The sequence below is a fragment of the Coffea arabica genome, chromosome 11e, assembly GCF_036785885.1.
Source record: "Coffea arabica cultivar ET-39 chromosome 11e, Coffea Arabica ET-39 HiFi, whole genome shotgun sequence".
NCBI classification, from domain to species: domain Eukaryota; kingdom Viridiplantae; phylum Streptophyta; class Magnoliopsida; order Gentianales; family Rubiaceae; genus Coffea; species Coffea arabica.
In genome coordinates, this window is record NC_092331.1 from 55,890,803 (window position 1) to 55,911,496 (window position 20,694).

The 20,694-nt window shown below is 34.7% G+C and overlaps 1 protein-coding gene and 1 pseudogene across 1 annotated transcript; both read left to right on the forward strand.

The window, feature by feature from the left end:
- The first annotated feature begins 10,988 nt into the window (after window positions 1–10,988).
- Window positions 10,989–15,852, forward strand: LOC113718679 (protein DETOXIFICATION 14-like). The gene is made up of 7 exons (XM_027243567.2): window positions 10,989–11,265; window positions 14,002–14,546; window positions 14,644–14,730; window positions 14,829–14,885; window positions 14,979–15,217; window positions 15,335–15,540; window positions 15,653–15,852. The coding sequence occupies exons 1-7, from the start codon at window positions 11,026–11,028 to the stop codon at window positions 15,686–15,688; spliced, it is 1,410 nt and encodes a 469-aa protein (XP_027099368.1). The 5' UTR covers window positions 10,989–11,025; the 3' UTR covers window positions 15,689–15,852.
- Window positions 15,853–19,455: 3,603 nt separating this feature from the next.
- LOC113718576 (serine/threonine-protein kinase-like protein CCR1) lies at window positions 19,456–20,486 on the forward strand (annotated as a pseudogene).
- Window positions 20,487–20,694: the final 208 nt, after the last annotated feature.

Sequence of the window (20,694 nt, forward strand, 5' to 3'; positions counted from 1 at the left end):
GCGGTAACCATGACTGCGGATCCGTACCAACAAGTTCGCAGCTTGAGGAGGGAGAATTACATGAGAGCAGTCAAACACATCTCGCAGGAAACCTATTCCTTCTGGAAGGATATGAAAGTGATGATCACATCCAACAATCATGCAGGGGAAGCCATGGGCTCAAACCCAAAACCAGATTCAAAGGCCCTTGGAAACATGGTTTGGAGGATAGAAACTCTGACATTGAACCCCTTAAGCTTAAGGCTGGGTACTCTAGAAGAAGAAGGGGTCATCTTTCTACCCATCCTAGATATTCTGGGAGTAAAATTAGCTCTTTTAGCCTTCGACATCCCAGGGGCAGACTGCAAAGAGTTTCTAGTAGAACTTTATCCAAAACAAGTAAAATCTCAGGGTTGGAAGAATGGTCTAAACATAGACCAGGAAAGGCCACGGTGGTTGGCCCAGTGCAGTTATCAAAACAACTCCTATAATCCCATGAAGATTCTCATGTGGAATGTAAGGGGGGCAGGTAGCTCCGCCTTTAGAAGTCATCTTATGCAACAACTAGACATCCACAAACCCAGCATAGTGATTATCACGGAGACAAAAGTTTCTGGTGACGTTGCCACCAACATGTGTAAAAGCCTTCCCTACACCAGATTTTCCATCATGGACGCTATAGGTTTTAAGGGCGGAATATGGATCTTGTGGGATGACCATGAAGTGCACTTGGATATCCTTCAAAAGACTGAGCAGGAAATCCATGCTCTAGTCAAGGTACTGCCCTCTTCCCCCTCCTGGCTTTTAAGTGCAATATACGCTAGTCCTAATCTTGAATGTAGAAAAATATTGTGGAACAACCTATGCTCTGTTGCTAGTACTTTTTCCTTTCCTTGGCTCTGTATTGGGGACTTCAACGAAGTCCTAAACTCTTCTGAAAAATTTGGGGGGAAAAGGGTTAATTCAAAAAGAATCTCTCTATTTAGAGACTGCATCGACAGCTGTGGCCTCATGGACTTGGGCTTTGTTGGGGCTAAGTTCACTTGGCTTAACAAAAGATATGATGGGGGATTAATTTATGAAAGAATTGATAGGGCCCTTTGTAACACGGAGTGGAGAACCCTTTACCCTGAAGCCTCTGTTTACCATCTGGTTAGAACACGTTCTGACCACTGTCCTATCCTTGTTAAACTGCACAATGCTACCCCTCCTCGAAATCTGAGACCTTTTAGATTTGAAAAATTCTGGTTTTCTAACCCCACCTTGGAGGACATTGAGTTTGTTTGGACAAAGAGATTTTGGAAAAAAAAAAATTTGCCTCACAAATCCCAATCATCTTTTTATCTTCCCAATCACCTTTTTATCTCACATACATCACATCACAAAAAGTGCTACAGTAAATATCTCAAATAAATCATCCAAATAAACTCTTATCCAAACAAACTCATTGTTCTCTCCTTCTGGACAAACTCAAGTGACTCTCTTCATGCCATTATTCCCCCTTTCCAAGAGAAATTAAAAGTTTGGAGCAAAGTGTCATTCCCCAACATTTTCAAAGAGGAAAAAAAGCTTCTAGCCAGAATTTCAGGAATCCAAAAAGCTCTCCAAATTAGACATTCTAACTTTCTGCTTTGCCTGGAAAATGAGCTTCAAGCCCAATTTAAATCTATTTTAAGCCAGGAAAAAGACTTGTGGGCTTTAAAGTCTCGAACTGATGCTGCCCTTTGAGATGATTTGAACTCTAAGTTTCTACAAACTACCACCATTTGTAGGAGAAGAGCTAATAAAATCTTGGGGCTGAAAAATACTGTTGGTGATTGGACCTCTGATGATCGCAGCCTTAAGATGCTTATCACAAACCACTTCAACAATGTCTACACCATAGGTTTTTCCTATTCCTATTTGTCTCCTCAATCCTCCCCCAGTAGTACCCCAAAAGTTCCAGCAGATGCCTTACCCACTCTTCTAGCTCTTCCTTCTGAAAGGAAAATCAAAAAAGCTGTCTTTAGTTTCAAGCCTTTCAAAAGCCCAGGTCCGGATGGGCTCCACCCTTTCTTTTATCAAAAATTCTGGTCTGAAGCCAAGAACCCTATCCAAAAATTCATTCTTGACTCCTTCCAGGGACACCACTTTCCTGTTGGAATTAATGATACTTTCATCTGTCTCATTCCTAAATGTGATTTCCCTGTAAGCATCAACCAATACAGGCCTATTAGCCTCTGTAACTCCTCTTTCAAGATTTTAACAAAAATTCTAGTGAACAGGATTAGACCTCTAATGAACTCCCTTATTTCCCCCTACCAAGCCAGCTTCATTCCTGGTAGAAGAGCTTCAGATAACGTCATTATTGTTCAAGAGGCTATCCATAAGCTCAGGATAAAAAGAAAAGGCAAAAAAAGCTTCTGTGCTTTAAAGCTGGATCTTGAAAAAGCCTTTGATAAACTTGAATGGAGCTTCATTAAAGAAGTCCTTACCCTCTTTGGTTTCCCTCATGATTTAATAAACCTGATCATGAACTGCATTACCACTTCTAGATTGGCAATTTTGCATAATGGGGTGCCAACTGATTGGATCTTGCCTTCTAGAAGAATTAGACAGGGGGACCCCTTGTCCCCCTATATTTTCTTACTCTGCATGGAGTACCTTTCTATCTTCATCACAGAAAAATGCAATCAAGGGAGTTGGGTACCTATAAAATTTGGAAGGGAAGGGCCCGAAATGACGCACTGTCTCTTCGCAGATGATGTCATCTTGTTCAGTAGCTGTGATTTGAGCTCCATCACCACCATAAAAGAGGTCTTAGACCACTTTAGTGCAAAATCAGGTCTTAAGATAAATCCCCTCAAATCTCATATCTTTTTCTCTTCCAATGCCCCCTCTGATACTAGAGATGAAATTTCTGCCACCCTCAACATTTTTGAAACTGATGATTTTGGCAAATACTTGGGGTTTCCCATTCCACATAGTAGAATCTCGAAAAACTCCTACAAATTCATTTTGGAAAAGATGCAGAAAAAGTTGGCTGGTTGGAAGGCAAATTTAATTTCTTTTGCTGGAAGAAAAACTATTATCCAACAAGTTGCAGCAGCCTTGCCTATATATTATAGTCAAGCAGCTCCCTTACCTGCCTCATTGTGTAATGAGCTTGATAAAATCCAAAGAAATTTCCTCTGGGGCACCACTGATGAGAAGAAAAAACTTCATTTAGTAAATTGGGATTCTGTGTGCAAACCTAAAACTTTGGGTGGCCTAGGACTCAGAAAGGCTTCTGATAACAACACTGTGCTCCTTGCTGGACTCTGTTGGAGACTAGTCAAGGAACCTAAAAGCCTATGGTCTCAGATTTTACAACATTGTTATATTGACAACAATAGTACTACCTCCAGCCATAACCTCACTTTGAAAAGAGGAAATGGATCCATCAATAAAAAATCCTTGCAGAAGGGATTAGAGTTGTTTAACCAAGGCATCATGTGGAATGTCAGAAATGGGGAGGAAATTCTTCTATGGTGGGATGACTGGATCGGTAGAGGCCCCCTTAGATCAATGATCTCTGGGCCACTCACCCAAGCAGAAACCAAAATGAAAATCAAACAAATTTTTGGAGACTTTGATGCTTGGGATTTTTCTTCTCTCTCTTTTGAACTCCCGGACAATATTTGCAGATTCATTCAAAGCATCCCAAGGCAGTTAATGAGTAATCAATCTGATACTCTAAGATAGAAAACCAACCCAAATGGATCTTTCTCTGCCAAATCTGCCCTTCTTATTTTGGAGCAGGATCTAAAGAAAAAGCCCCCTCAAGGGGATTTTGAACTATGGTCTTGGGTTTGGAAGGTCAAAACCAAGTCCAAGGTTAAACATTTCCTTTGGCTAGCTTGCCAAAATAGACTGCCTTCTAAGGCACTTCTCCTTAAGAGAAATATCACTCCTGACTCTTTTTGCCCTCGCTGCAACCATTCCTGTGAAGACTCAGCTCATGTTCTTAGATATTGCCCACATGCTTCCTCCTTTTGGCAAAGCCTCAACATTCCCACTTCCTTTGATCTGGATTTTACAGTTTGGCTTAAAAATGGTTGTCTGTCCAAGCATATTTCTCCATTTTATGGAATCCCCTGGGGTACTGTTATCTCTTTTGCCTGCTGGAATCTTTGGATTGCCAGAAACAAGGCTATTTTTGAACCATCTAACCTCTTCTCCATTCTGCACAATACTCTAGCAATGGTGGCTGAATACTCCTTTTTAGGACCTATTCAGAACATAGTACATCCTAGAACAGAAGTGCTCATTAACTGGATTCCCCCTGAACCTTCCTGTTTCAAAATCAACACTGATGGATCTTCCATAGGGAATTCTGGTCCAGCTGGATCAGGTGGCTTGATCAGAAATCACCTAGGACACTGGATAGCTGGGTTTAGCAGAAAATTGGGACATGCTACCAATATCTTGCTGAGTTGTTGGGGATAAGGGATGGACTATCCTTAGCTTCCTCTCTAAACTTGCAAAATGTTGAATTAGAAGTTGATGCTAAAACTGCTCTAGACTTGCTTAAATCGGCAGATACCTCAACTCATGAGTATGCTTCAATTATCTCTAATTGCAGGTTCCTGATCTCTGCCCTGCCGAAAGTCATACTTAGACATGCTTATCGAGAAGCAAACCAGTGTGCTGACAGATTGACAAAACTGGGTGCTCAACAAGACGTGAATTTTGTATGCTATGAAAGTATTCCTTATGCTTTGAGAAGTCTAGTAGATGCAGATCTTAAGGGAATTTGTTTCCCTCGTTTTGTACCTATAACTTAAGTTTGTTTTAATATATAGTCCCTTTTATTACCAAAAAAAAAAAAAAAAAAAAGACGTAACGGGAGACATGACATTTTCAACCAATCAATAGCATTTAGTACTACTGCCAATATTAGACAAGTGTCTGAATACTAAAGCTACCTCCTAGAAACTTAGTCATACACATCATATCAAATTATTTTGACACATAATGATTAGAAATATTGGAGAAAATTTGAGTTTCAAAACAACTAAAATTGAAAATGTTATTTGCACTCTCAATTTTGTTAATCACATGTCTTATATCATTTTCATCATATATATTTTTTATTTATTTGGCTATATAATAAAATAAATAGTGGAAATAAAATTAACAAAATATGGAGTGTAAATAACATTTCTCTCAAAATTTGTTGTGAGGAGAAATTCGATCTATGAATTCAGTCCCTCCTATTTATTGTGATTTGGATAAAGATTTTTGAACCAGTATTATGATAATGCCCAAAAAAGAGAGGGGGCTAATGCAGTATAAGTGCATTGTAGGATTAATAACAGCATAACTTTAGTTGTAATTAAACCAAAAGCAGCATAATGCTTCCAATACTTTAATAATGAGAAAAAGTTTAGAAATCCACTAAGATCCTGCACAATCATTAACATCAATAAATTTTACTACAAACTTGCACATTTTTCTTTCTTTTTGAGAAAAGAAGCTAGTTAATCTATTTAAATCCTACCTAAAGGAGGTGAGAATATTATCCTGTAACTCCATAATATAAATAGCAAGTTTAGATAAAAATATTGATTGCCACATTTCCAGATCTACATATACAAATTAGAAACCAACCTTTTTTTTTATTGCAAAAATGTCTTCCTAATCAAAATTGAATTTTCTAATAATTTTTTTGTTGAATCACACACCAAGGTAAAAGTCTCAATTCCGACTTCCACCATCATTTGCAATCCTTTTACAATCGCAATTGGCTAGTTAAATCGATAAAATGTTACTAACTCCTTCAACCATATAGTCATGATATACCCAGTTTCGCGTGTAGCAATCATATCATTAAGGACAACAAAAAAAAGGATAAGAGTATAAAGCCATAGAACCAGCTCAAGCAAAATATTCTTAAATCTAATTTTACACTTCTTTTATTGTGCAAAGTACATTTTAGGCCTACCTAGAGATTGAATTTCTGATAAAAATTTGATAACAAAATAAAATTTCTGAAAAGTGAACTATAAGTCTGTAACATAGGAACCAAAATTAAGCATAACAAAATTCCATATTTGCTATAGTGGTGAACTCTACAGTAAATTTGAATTGTTCAATTATCAAACAATCCTGGTAACAAAACCTGTCAATTTGATGCTGAATTAGGCCAGACTATGCAATAAATTTGTTACTTTTCCAATAATTTTTTCTACATTTATGAGAAGTATGAACAAGTCATACACACAAAATGAATAAAAAAATTCAGAGTTAAATCATAAAATAAATTAAGACATGCTCATATTATTGGCAATATCCTTATCTTTTTCTTCAATAATAAAGCCACCATAGCAAGTTTGACAATAACCTCTTTAAAAGGTTGCAAGAAGCTAAAAAATATATGATAAGCAGTCAAAGTCTGTGTTAGCATGCAAGAGATATTCTTTTAAATTAAACATATTGCTTCTAAACACAAATTATTAAACCTTATTTAGACTCAGTTCATGAATAAGACACTATTTTGAAAGGAAGGATCATTAGTGGCAGATGGGGAGGCTGCATTTTGAAAGAAAAACGGGAAAATATTTGATTACATGAGAAAGGAAAGCAGAATAAAAGAGATGTTATACACATGAATAAGAAAGTGATATGTCTGACATCTCACTAAAAGCTTTTAGTTATGAATCCAATGATAGTAGAGCTCTTACATTATTCCTATTATAAGTTCATAGTTCCACATCAATATGCCAACCAGATTGATAAATATTACGCATTAACACAGCCATGTATTAAAATTACAAACATCCATTTAGGACCAAAATTTTGGTATAAAGCAACTACTTATCAATTTTGATTGTATTTACATGACAATCTCTATTTTGACACAATTAATGAATATGTCCAAAATTCAATAGTCAACAATTCAGGGGTATGAATACTATTAGCAAATCATAAGGAAAACTTATCTCAATAACCAGAGAGTTATATATTATGCAAAATTATCAACATGCAAGATTACAATATACGGACAAATAAATGAAAAACTTGGGTCTTTCCCAAGCTAGTTGCTACAATTATTATTCAAGGGCAGGGGGGACATGCCAACATAAAATTTTATAAGGATTTTCTTCAAGGCAATTACCATGCAAAGAATTTTCTTTGCCAAATTTTATGCCTTTTCACACCTAACACCAAGCCTTGAGACCTTCTAAGGGAATGATAAAAATCAAATTCTCAACATATTATTATACTATATAAACTTCCTATGTCAACTACAATATTAAATGCTTAACAAAATAAAAGTAAGATGGCTATTGAAAATAAGAGTAACACTACAGCACTTGCGTACTTAAAAAAAAATAGAAATTAATATTGGTTTAAATATGTACAAAATCTTACTAGATCCTTCAATAAATTTAATAGACCATAAAGTGATTGCAAAAGGAGGGAAAAAGAAACAGAGAGAAACAAAGATAGAAGAATGCCTAGTTAGAATTATCTTGGTAGAAGCATCACATGACATATCTTTTCTCCTAACAAAAATACATAAAAATTGTAGATAATTACAAATATAACCAAAAAAAGAAAAGAAAAAATGTGAAGTAAGAAATCAAATCTTGGGAGGAGAAAAGAAAATAATGAATTTTTGTTTTATTCTTCATAGAAGAGGATCACTGGCAAAATACTAATCCTAAGATCTTTTCACATATTTTAATATTTCCTCTTTTATCCACGAAAAAACACCAAATAACAACATCATCTTGCAAATTCAGCAAATGAATGTCAATTGACTATAACATTAAGATTGAAGAACAAAGCAAACATGAGAGATAAGAGAAGAAGGAAAGCAAGAAAAGAAAATGTAATACGGACTCAAAGAGACAATAAAAACCTCTCCTTGCTAAGCAGCTAATCACCTAGGAAAAATGACAACAATCTTAGTTAGATTAGTTTTAAAAAATAAAAAATAAAAAATAAAAAAAGGTGAAAGGTGACGGCAATTGTTGTGAGAAGAAGAAGAGATGGAGTAGGTTTTTTAAGGGAGAAAAAATATTTTAACCTTTTTTATCCAATTGAACGAAAAAAGAGAAGAGAAAATTTAGCTAACATAAGCAAGGTTCCACTTCTCAAAAATATAGGCAATACACGTGTCAAAAGATGAGTTGCTACAATAAGTTAATAACTTGACTTTCTTCTTATATACAAAGTAGTCATGTGTGTGTGTGTATATATATATATGTATGTATGTATATGCTAATTTTAGTTGGTTTACAATCTTGTGTATGAAAAACTTATAGAAAAATCATTCAAAACGTTCTTCACATTTCGCTAAATGATTTTTTCGTCATTCATTTTTAAAATAGTAACTCTACGTCCCTTCTAAAATCAAGTTGGTAAAAATTAAATCCAATCTAGGTTTTTGACCACTTTATAGTTTAAAATCATCATGTAACCCACATGCAATCATTTTTATGTATAAAAGATCAGATTTCACCTTTTTTTGTGGCCAAATAAATATGAATTTGGTCCAATCCCACTTTTTTTAGAGAAAAAATGAATATGATTCGAGTTCGATCCTTTTTTTTAGGAACAAAAATGAATATGAATAGATTCTTTTTTTAACGGCAAATGAAATCTAATCTTTTTGTCACTAAAAATAATTATGTGTGGATTACGTGATAGATTTAGGATAAAAAGTGATTAAAATTTTAGATTGGGATTAAGTTTTACCAATTTAATTTTGTAAGAAACATAAAGTTAGTATTTTTAAAATGATTAACGAAAAAATTCATTTAAAAAAATGTAAAGAACATTTTGAACAAATTTTTCATAACTTATCTCTGCAATGTTGAGTAACTTTGGAGATAAAAAAAGTTCAAACTAAGCACATGAAAGACGCGTGTTGATGAAATTGATAGGGTCTATCCCTTCACAATTCAAGTCGGCAGAAAGCTATTTGAGACGGTGGACCAAAAGAGTGCCCCGCTCATTAATGCATGGTGAGAGTAAGATGAAAATGGAGAGTAGAGATAATAGAAAAAGTAATATGGAATTTCTTGGTTAAGACTGAAGACACAGGCTATCTTTTCAATCCGAGACTCTGCAAATAAAGTTAATGATTGTTGGCATTTCACTTTCATTTCTTGATTAAAGCTACCAAATCCATCTGTCGTTCCTTCGTCTTTGGCTTCATTTTTCTTGGTAGTCCATTTTCTCTAGTACCTGCGTTTCTTGTCATCCACATCTTTCCTGATTTATTAGTTCTTCATATTTTTCACGGACTCATATTATGTTCTTGAAATCATTATGATCAGGACTAATTGGACTTTAACTCGTTGAATAGTTGGGACTGGCTAATGCACTGGAAACTATATGCGGCCAAGCTTATGGAGCTCAGCAATACCCAAAAATTGGCACACAAACTTGAACTGCTATTTTGTCTATTATAATGCATGGTTTGTATCCTCATTTCAATCTTGCGGATATACGTGGAAAAAATACTCATTTTAGCTGGCCAAAATCCTACAATTTCTCAAGAAGCTGGAAAATTCAGTCTTTGGCTTCTTCCCGCCCTCTTTGGTTACGCCACTCTTCAACCAATGATATTAATCCTTCATATTATTCATCAACCAATTTTGTGCCTGTCGGTCGAAAGGCCCCAGCAATCAATCATACAAGAAAAGATTTTCCACAGGAAATAAATTACAAGCAGCAAACAATCCAACTGAGGATCATTGATGGAGAAAGAGAGGGATAACCACTTTAGGTATTTTCCATATAACTACATGATCAGAATCTTCAACAAGAGCCCCGTATACGAACGTCCTGAATTATTTTCCTCCTCTTGAACAGGAGGTGCCTCAACGCCAATTGATTATGGCAGCATATATGGCCACGATAAACAGTTTTAATCCTACAACAGGCTCTAACTTTCCAAACCCTAACAATACAATATAATTTTATAGGATGTTTTCTAATATCAAATTATTTTGAAACTTTTTTTTCAACTATTATAAATATGAATTTTCAATTATCATTATTATTTTTTTAACCACTTCTTTATATTATGTTATGAGCGTTATAGTATACTTCTACAAAATTTTAACAAACAAACAACTGCTACTTCGGGGTGAAGGGGAGGCGCTGGAGAGGCTTACTTCTACCCGAGCCTAAACATCCCTATCAGAACTATAAACTGATCCAAAGTCCAAAGTACCAAAATAATAACCAAAAACACAGTACACTCCTCCCAGATTATAAACAATTTAAACAAATTTTCAAGGAAAATGAGAAGAATAGTATATAGTTCTTGCCTTCTACAGAATCTACACTACAGAGCTGAAAATTTGTTTAAAAATGATTTATAAACTGATTCAAAATTTGTTTATATATTCAGCTCTTATTTTCCTTCTTTAAATGGTTTGAACTATAAACGTCTTCTCCTGGGACAAAATTCCTAAAGCCCAAAACAAATGAGAGAAATTCAAAATTGAACAAACAAGGAGGATTTCCTAACTTGAGCTTTCAATTCTCTCACATGGCTTTGGAAAGAAATGTGACAGTGGTGTGTTGAAATCCTTGGCCAAGCTCCCTAATTATAAGAAAATTTCTGTCACGTGAAACCACTATTTGAGCATGAGTTGCTGCTGAAATCTTTGACTGCCAGCTAAAGCCTTCAACACAATAGTAAAGCTGCAACATATATGGGACGGTAAGTAGGTAAAAAGCAAAAAAATGCCCATGTAGTCCACAAAGCTTGACAGCGCCATGCATGATTTCTCAAGGATGTCAAAGACAAATTTCAACAATCAGAACTATAAATTGATCCAAAGTCCAAAGCACCAAAATAATAACAAAAAAAAAAAGCAAAAAACCAATTAACATTTTGTGGTCTCTCTCTCTCTCTCTCTCTCTCGTGTTAGGAAGTGGTCTTTTTTTTGTAGCAAGTGGTCTCTCTCTTTCACTCCGTCACTCATTGCTCCATTTAAAGAGGGCTGGCTCTGAAGCTGATGAAAGCTCAAACTCCTGAGATACAAATATACATACAAAATGGAAGAAGGGTTGTTGATCAGAGAGGGAGAAGTGAAGAGAGAGAGGCTAACTTGGGGAGTTTTAGGCCAAGAAGTGAAGAGACTGTGCTACATAGCAGGACCTATGGTGGCTGTGACTCTCTCCCAGTTCTTGCTCGAAGTTATATCCTTGATGATGGTTGGACACTTGGGTGAACATTCACTTTCTAGCTCTGCTATAGCCATTTCTTTTTGTAGTGTTACTGGCTTCAGTGTTTTCGTAAGTTTCTATCCTTTTGCCCTGGCTTTTCCTGACGTATTCTTGTATTTTTCAAGCTTACAAGACGTTGAAAACTTGTAGGCGAGGACTCTGTGAGCTTCTAATTATGGTTTTATTTCTGTCACCATAGCTTTTCTTGTTCTTTCTCTGCTTCATCGATTTTCTCGTCTTTTTTTACAATACTAAAAGAATTTAAGATTTAAAAATGTATGAGCACAATCTTTATTTTTTACCAAGTGAATTTTCACCTTCTCTACATTATATTTAGACCCTCTTGACTACACTTACAGTCTATTGAAAAGCGTAAAATACACTTTATCTCACTGTAACTTAGTGATTTTTCATATAACCCTATGTAGTTTTAAAAGTCATACATAATCTTCTCATAATTTAAATTAAAATGTCAAAGTGATGAAAATGATCATCTGTAACAGAACCTAAGGAAATATCAAGAATATTCTTGTTTAAAAACTAAAATGGTTGAAGTAACCAAAATATATAAAATATATAAACGTAATAAGTATGACATTTTAACCCCTTATGATTTTGTGTTTGATTACATAACTCTCTTTTGGTTAGTGCTTTGCCACATTACCCCTTTATGATTTTCAAAATATATACATAATCCCTCTGTGGTTATTTAATAATTTCCAACTTTACAGAGGGCACTTTTGATATTTTAGTTAACTCCATTATGGAATGCAAATTTCGTTACTTTGACATTTTAGTTCAAATTATGAGAGAATTATATATAACTTTTCAAACCACGTGGGGGTTAAATGAAAAAAAACTAAATCACATGGGATAAAGTGTATTTTACTCTATCAAAAATGATAAGATAAAACATAGTACTATAGTATACAGTGATACCAAATGAACGCCATTGAGGTATATGCCAAGGGGCATATTTTTATGATTTTTCATACTTAAATTTAGTGAAACTGATAATGCAGCACACATATGTACCTTCTTATTAGCATCCATATATTTTGTTTTTGTAAAAAATAAAAATAAAAAGAGACTATTTGAGCCCCAGAAAGATTCATCCTTTTTTGTATATTCATGTTTGTGTCTATAGTTTAGGGATCATGATTTTAAGTCGCTTTTTGTAGATAGACTCAACCAATAGGAAAATCTTATATTAAGTAACAATACGACTTGGCTCCCTATGGGTAGTTCGGCTGGGACTGGTCGTCTGTAGTTACAGCAAAGTTCCAGGTTCGACCCTCACGTGTTACCGTTGTTGGATATCTTTGGGACAAAGCTCTGCCCAGCCTGGGGATTAACCTCCAACCCTGAAAAAAAAAAAAGAAAAGGTAACAATCAGACTTAAGCGGTAGTCGTAAACTAAAAAATGATGCATCACCTTGATTTTAGAGATTCTATGTTTGTGTCTATCACTTAAGAAGACCATGGTTTTAAGTTATTTTTTTGTAGATGGACTCTACTATAAAATGCAATTATCATTTTATATTTATAAATGATTCCGTAAAATTCAAGTTAGTTTAACCCTCATATAGTTACTAAGCTATCCAGTAATTTGCCCAAATAAGTAATTTTGTTTCAACAACATCTAGACCAAGTAAATTTTAGTATCTAAGTTATTTTTTTTCTTTTCTGATCTAAAAGATAGGGATATAGATCTATCATTGCAATCTTACGGGTTAGTATTGGATTTGCTGTTTAACAAATCTAACAGTTTTGACCAACAATTAACATATAGTATATTATCAATGTCCTTCAAATTTAATCTGTTTATGTGCAAAGAAAGTTCGTTATATTTCTTCATTTTTCTCTTTTCTTTGCACTTCTTTCTCAGCTTCTTCACCGGAGAAAAAAAACGTAATGGAATATGCAAGAATTTTGAATTGCACGTACGTTAGCCACAGGAGTCATAACATGAAAGTTAATTTAACTATGCATAAAAACCAGTCCGAATGCATGTATTGTGAAAGTCTACAGTGGTATTGACCATTCACCTAGTAAATAAAAGTTTTGTCTAAAATTTCAGCTTGGAACTACTTCAAGTTGTTATATCTTAAAAAATGGTCTGGTTGCAATTAATTTCTTCAGATCTGTTTTCTCAGAAAGTAAGATTTGTGAAAAGGGAATAATATGCCCTAAAACTACTTGTAGTACACGTACGTTTCTCTTTTATGTACACAAACGTGCCTGATAAGCAATTTGGGTAAAATTTTTGTAAAAAATATTTTGCTCATATCACAAACACATTTTTCAATTTTTTTTATATTCTCAACCACATTTCCATTTCATACACGTTACATCATAAAAAAGTTATAGTATTATTTCAAATAAAGTTTCCATCATGTGTATCATGAGATTAATTAAGGCATAAGAGCATGAAATTTGAATTGGAAAATGCAACTTCATGAAAAAGTCACACTGATATAATTTTCCTACTTAGCTGAGATAACTCCTTATGTTGGTAACAAGAAAAAATTTCGAAAAATTATGGGCTCAAATTTCATTTACTGATGACTCGTAAGTCATAATGGAAGATGCAAATTATGAGATGAGTGCTGCCATCTTGTACGTGATCAGAAATTTCCTGCGTAATTGATCAAGGGTTATAGCTTAAGGATATGAACAAAATGACTAGGGGTAGTGTTTGATATACAATCACTTTGAAGAAGATAAGATAAATGATTCATTAGCAAGTATCACAAGGTATTGAAATGGTTCTAATCAGAAGTGAACTATTCATGTGTCAAACAGTTAGGAATGGCAGGTGCACTGGAAACTCTATGTGGGCAAGCCTATGTTGCTCAGCAATATCAAAAACTTGGAACTCAGACATATACTGCAATATTTTGTCTTCTCATCGTTTGTGTCCCAATCTCTATCATATGGATATACTTGGGAAGAATACTCACTTTGGTTGGACTAGATCCTCAGATTTCATATGAAGCCGGAACATTTGCTACATGGCTAATTCCTGCTCTTTTTGGCTATGCAACTCTTCAGCCACTTGTTCGATTTTATCAAATGCAAAGTCTGACATTTCCCATGTTCATAAGTTCCTGCATCACAATTGGTTTCCACATACTTCTTTCTTGGATGCTTGTTTACAAGTCTGGATTGCAGAACCATGGAGCTGCATTAGCTATGGGTGTTTCAATGTGGTTGAATGTGATTATCCTCGCTTTGTATATGACCTACTCTTCCTCCTGTGCAATAACTCGTGGTCCAATTTCGATGGAGGTGTTTCGTGGTGTGAAAGAATTCTTCCGCTTTGCTATTCCTTCGGCTTTCATGGCTTGGTAATCTCTATTTATATTTGCAACTTTTTCTTTCCTTGGCCTTTGAAACGGAATGTCTTGAGGTTATAAAAGATGTTGCATTTACGTATGCGTGCAGCCTTGAATGGTGGTCATATGAGCTTCTAATCTTGTCATCAGGCCTTCTGCCAAATCCGCAGCTTGAAACTTCAGTCCTGTGCGTGTGGTATGTTGTAATGTATCAGCCTCCTGGAAGCCAAAAATTTTAGAAATAGATTGATCTTCACAAGAGAGTCTGAATTTTTATTTTAATTTTCTGAACAGCCTCAGCACCATTGAGACGCTCTCTGCAATACCGTATGGACTTGCTGCTGCAGTAAGGTACGTTGAAGACAAAGGGAATATTCATCCCTGCCTGATTTTTTGACGACAACCGATACCCAGAAACTAACAGATCTTTTTCTCTTTCTTCAGCACCAGAGTGTCAAATGAGTTAGACGCAGGAAACTCAGAAGATGCTCGAGTTTCTGTAATTGGTGGCATACTTCTTGCCTTCACAGAGACGATACTAGTGAATTCAGCCCTCTTTGCTAGCCGGGACATATTTGGATACGTCTTTAGTAGTGACAAGGAAGTTGTGGATTATGTCTCAGTTATGGCTCCTCTTGTTTGCCTATCTGTTGTAATGGACAGTTTCCTGGGAACCCTTTCAGGTTAATTCTATCACTCTTTTCTTTTCCGTAAATTCTCTTTCTTCTTGTATCAGAAGGAAAAGGGAAGAGGGGGGTTGTGTTGGACTGTTGCTTTTACAATGCAACTTATTTTTTCAGGTGCTGCAACAGGATGTGGCTGGCAGCATATAGGAGCATATGTCAACCTTGCATCATTTTATGTTGTTGGAACTCCTATCGCTTTCATATTAGGATTTATGGTAAGGTTAAGAGGGAAAGGTCTTTGGATTGGAATCCTTTGTGGTTCTACCGTGCAAACTTTACTGCTCTCAATCGTAACAACTTGCACAAATTGGGAAAAACAGGTCTTCAAACTCTGATGTTTTTCTTCATTCCGTCGAGCTATTCCGTTTAAAGTCTGAAAATTGTTTTATTCTCTTCAAATGAAAGCCTCAATGTCTTTTCTTTGTTATGCAGGCATTGAAGGCAAGGGAGAGGTTGCTCCAGGAATAGTTTTCGGCTAAGCTGGACTAATTTGATAACAGGATATCTATTTGACTATTTGAGGATGGGTTTAATCGGACCATTGTAGTCTTACTAGTTAAGGCCTGAAAATAAAAGGGACGGTCAAGAGAAGGTAACCGAAGCTCATGCTATCTCTTCATTAATTACAGTGTACTTTAAATTTTCACAAATACTTCAAAAAAGGGACTGCAGGCATGTGGTCGTAGACTCGTAGTGTAGTACGCCGTACGCGTCCTTGTCGATGCAGATTTGTGACGCTGTAATCTCTCGTAGTTTCAAAAATTATATATAATCTTTTAATAATTTGAATTAAAGTGTCAAAATAATAAAAATAATCCTCTATAAGGAAATCCAAGAAAATATTGAGAATATGCTAGTTTAAAAATTAAAATAACTGAAATGATCAAAATATATAAATCTAATATGCATGATATTTTAACCCCTTATGATTTAATATTTTACTGCATAATCTCCTTATGATTTTCAAAATATATACATATCTCCTTTGTGGTTAATTAGTAATTTTCAACTTTACAAAGAAATACTTTCGATATTTTAGTTGATTCCGTTACAAAATACAAATTACGTAATTTTGACACTTTAGTTTAAATTACGAGGGAGTTATATATAATTTTTCAAATCACAAGGGAGTCATGTGAAAAAATACTAAACCATAGGAGGATAAAATGTATTTCACCTTTTTTTTATTACACAATTTAAGAAAAATAGTTAGACGTGTAAATTTAGTATACTAAGTTTCTAAAATGCCCTAAATTAATATTAAGAATAAGACCATTTGTTATACCTTTACATTAATTACAACAACAATACCAATAGAAGTTGCCCCATTCAAGACATGAATCAAAACAATTATTGAATAAGGTTTGTTATACATCGTGATTTAGAGAAGTTAAAAGTTAATTATATTTTTCAATTGAAAAATGGACTATAATTTGGGACAGATGAAAAAAGAAAACGAGAATACCAATGTTGAATGGAAGGAATAATAGTTATCATTTTGACGGATTTGTGCCCTACATCTCAGTTTAATACTTTTGGGTTCAATTGTGAAAATTTCAGCAAATTTCTAGAAATAATATGTTAAATTCAGAAAAAATCTCAATTATAGTGTTCCACAGGATTTATTTCTCCACTTAGAGTCACCGCATTTTCTACAAGTTCCGTTTCTCAATTATGTGGTCACCGCATTTTCCAGGTGCGAGGACCACGGAATAATATTTTTGTTTTCATTGGATTAGTTTGGATAGGGTATTATTTGAAATATTATTTGAAATAATTACTGTAACACTTTTTGTGATGTGATGTATGTGAGATAAAAAGGTGATTGGGAATGTAAAAAGATGGGTTGGAAAATGTGTTTATGATGCAAGCGAAATATTATTTTTTACGACGAGCTAAAAATTTTTTTTTTATTGGTCTCCACAATCGTCCCATACGGCGACTGTGGAGCTGACAGGGACGCGGCACGAAATAGTGGATGCGGGCGACTGAGGTGGAATGCATAGCTATTAATGAATATTCCTATATTTGCTTGATATTATTGTGTGGTCTAAGAAGAACTAGTAAACCAATAGTTTTGGACCATTGGTCACCACCAAAATTTTAAAAAGTTTGATGGGATGAAAGTTCAAGTTTTTAAATATTACCTCCTATCAATTGTCATAATATGTAATTTTTTCAAAAAATTCATACAAGTGCATAATATACACATCAGATCTAATGATGATTCAGTCCCTGTCAGTCTCTCGTAAATTCAGTTGAACCTCCTCTTTGGATTATGTTAGAGTAGGGTAGGATAGTATAAATAAAGTAACGATGACAGAAAAAAAAGAGTAGAACTAGTACTTCTAAGCAGAGATGAAAAGCGAGCCAATAAAGGTCAACACTCGATGATCAAAAGAATGTACAAAATGGAAATAACTCTAAAATAGACCCATTTGACTGTTCAGCAGTTGTTATCATAAACCATAACTAAAAACTTTTATATTGTCAATTAATAGACATACAATTTGTATATTTTAGTTGTTATCATAAACTACACCTGAAAGCAAATAAAGCACATAATTTGTATATTTTAGTTAACATTGTAGTTAATGAATATTTCTTCTAATAATGATTATATATTGATTACAATGGTAATCAATATTCTTTTAAATAATTATAAATAATAATGATTATGTCATTACCGTTAGTTGTCCGATCAATAGTTTATGAATCAGTCTGTTATGTGTTCGAGATCATTATACACTGCATCGAGAACAGTCCATTTTTCTCGATCAAGGAATTTCAGGCAGCAATTAAGCATGCATTTGATACTGATGTATTATACGAAAAAGTATGATATGTTTGGCGTTGTGCCATTGATACATGTTCGGTGATTGGCATATTTTGATATCCCAAAATTATTCCAAATAATATTTCGCTTGCATCACAAATATATTTTCCAACCTACCTTTTTATATTCCCAATCACCTTTTTATCTCACATATATCATATCACAAAAAGTGCTACAGTAATTATTCCAAATAATACTTCAAATAATACACTATCCAAACTACTGTCATCTGGGAGCACCATTCACATAGCACTATTGGGTGCACAGTTTTTCATTATGTGTTCTGAGCATTTGGACTTGTGATCCAGACATTTCAACACCTTAAGTCAATCGTACATGTTGATGGCACGTTTATAAAGGGACCGTATAAGTCAAAATTGGTAGTTACGGTTGGATTTTTTTCGCAAAAATATCACAATCCAAACGACAAAAAATTCAATAATTTTTTTTACAATTGCAATTCTTATAAATTTCATTAAAAAATCCCATTAAATAAAATTAGTCACCGCATCCGAACGTGATGCGGGGATAGAGAAATTTTAAAAAATATAGTGTCATTGCGTGCAATGACATTTTTTCCATAGTCATTGCATGCGGCGACTTTGGAAATGTATTTAAAATTTTTTTTTTGCTTTTCGTTCTTTGACCACCAAAAAGAAAAAACTGAAATGAAATCTAAATTTAGTGGTCGCAACATTTGGAAAATGTGACAACCCTAAGTGGAAAAAAAAATTATACAGAACACCATATTTGAGATATTTTTGAAATTTGACATTATTTTTTAGAAATTTGCCGAAAATTTCAAAATGTTTGCATGAAATAATATCCCTTGATTCTTAGCTTTTATAGTGAAGTCAATCAGGATTACCAAAAAATTAATTTTGATTTATGGATTTGAATTTGAAGAAGAATTAAGTAATAAGAATTAAATTAATGAATTTTAAATTCTGATATATAGCAAATCTTTATCAATTGAATCACCTAGGATTTGAGACAATAATGATTAAATGACTAATTGTGCCACATTGATGTTCTAAAAATTTCTAACGGCATTTAATAAGATCCTGTGTCACTCCCTTGTAAGACTTGGAGTCTCCCTTGAACTAAAAAAAGAAAGGCAAAAAACTCAAATCATTCTCTTGTAAGATTTGGAGTCTCTCCCTTGTAAAATAAAAAAGAGCAAATTATCCGGATGGCCACTAAACTTTTGCAATCATCGAGTTTTAGCCACTGAACTATTAAAAGTCTAGTTTTGATCACTGAAATGTATAAAGTTAATATTCAAGGCCACTCCGTTAGATTTAATAGTTAAGTATACCAAATCTGAGTGCTCGTGCGATTCCCAAGACAAAAGAAAGGGGCAAATCAGGGAGGCAATTGATGGGGTAATAATGATTCTTTTGGCATTCTACCAGATGGGATTCGCTTAGTTTCGGTGGTAGCTGGAGCAAAACATTTTTGTGGGATTCAAGAAGATGATCACGGACTTGAATGCTGGGGGAACTTTAATTCGTCTTTGGTCTCCAAAGAGTTCTAGTTTTCTTACCCTTGCTTCCACAGATTTTGTTACCTGCGGCATCAGGGAGGCTAATCTAGTACTTGATTGTTGGTTTGCAAATGGTACTCCACCTTTAGATTATGATCCTCCGTTGCATTTATGCAGTCCCGGATTATGCAGCGCTGCTACTTATGGTGAAGGAAAATTTGCCTTCAACGCCAGCATTCTCAATGAGCTAGATCTAACCAACTAGTGTGTTTGGAAAGATCTCAAGATTTGTTCTCCTTGTGCGCAGAATTGTTCCTCAGGATTTTTTCACTTCGAGTGCTCGTACTGAGGATGCTGACAACGTTTGCACGGCTTGCTCCCTCTGCCAAAACAACTCTTGCTGGGATATTTATGGGCTCCAATTTTCGCCGGAGATGAAGCCGAAGCACGAACATCAATTGCATGAATTGCTGCTTATAATTGGGTCTTCTGCTTCAGGATTCATGTTGATTTTCTTTGGCTGATACCTCTTACTCCGCGTCACATCCGCAAAAGGAGGAGGAAAAAGGATACATTTTGCTTCCTGCATTGGCAAACCTGAGCAGGAGATTGAAGTCAATGGTGATCCAAATCCTCTTTCGTGTGTAGTCCAATGTCTTGGGATTGCCCAAGTGTTCCGGTTTTCAGAACTGAAGGATGCCACCATGGTTTCAAGGAGTTCAATGAGTTTGGTAGGGGGAATACTGGATTTGTCTACAAAGTTGTTCTTCCCGATGAACTTTCTGAATTGCCCCTTGAATAATGTTCCCTCTTGAACTTCCTAAATTGCCCCTTTTTTTGTCTTAGGAATCACGCCGATACTTAGATCTGGCGTATTTAACGACTAAATCTAACGGAATGGTCTCGAGTTTTAACTTTATACATTTCAATGGTCAAAACTAGACTTTTAATAGTTCAGTGACCAAAACTCAACGATTGCAAAAGTTTTGTGGCCATCCGAATAATTTGCTCAATAAAAAAAAACCCCTAAACTATATATAACAAAATAGAAAACTCAAATCATTTCCTTGTAAGATTTGGAGTCTCTCCTTGAACCTTAAAAAAGAAGAAGAAGCTAGGAAACTCAAGTCATCTCTTCTTTTAGGTTGAAAA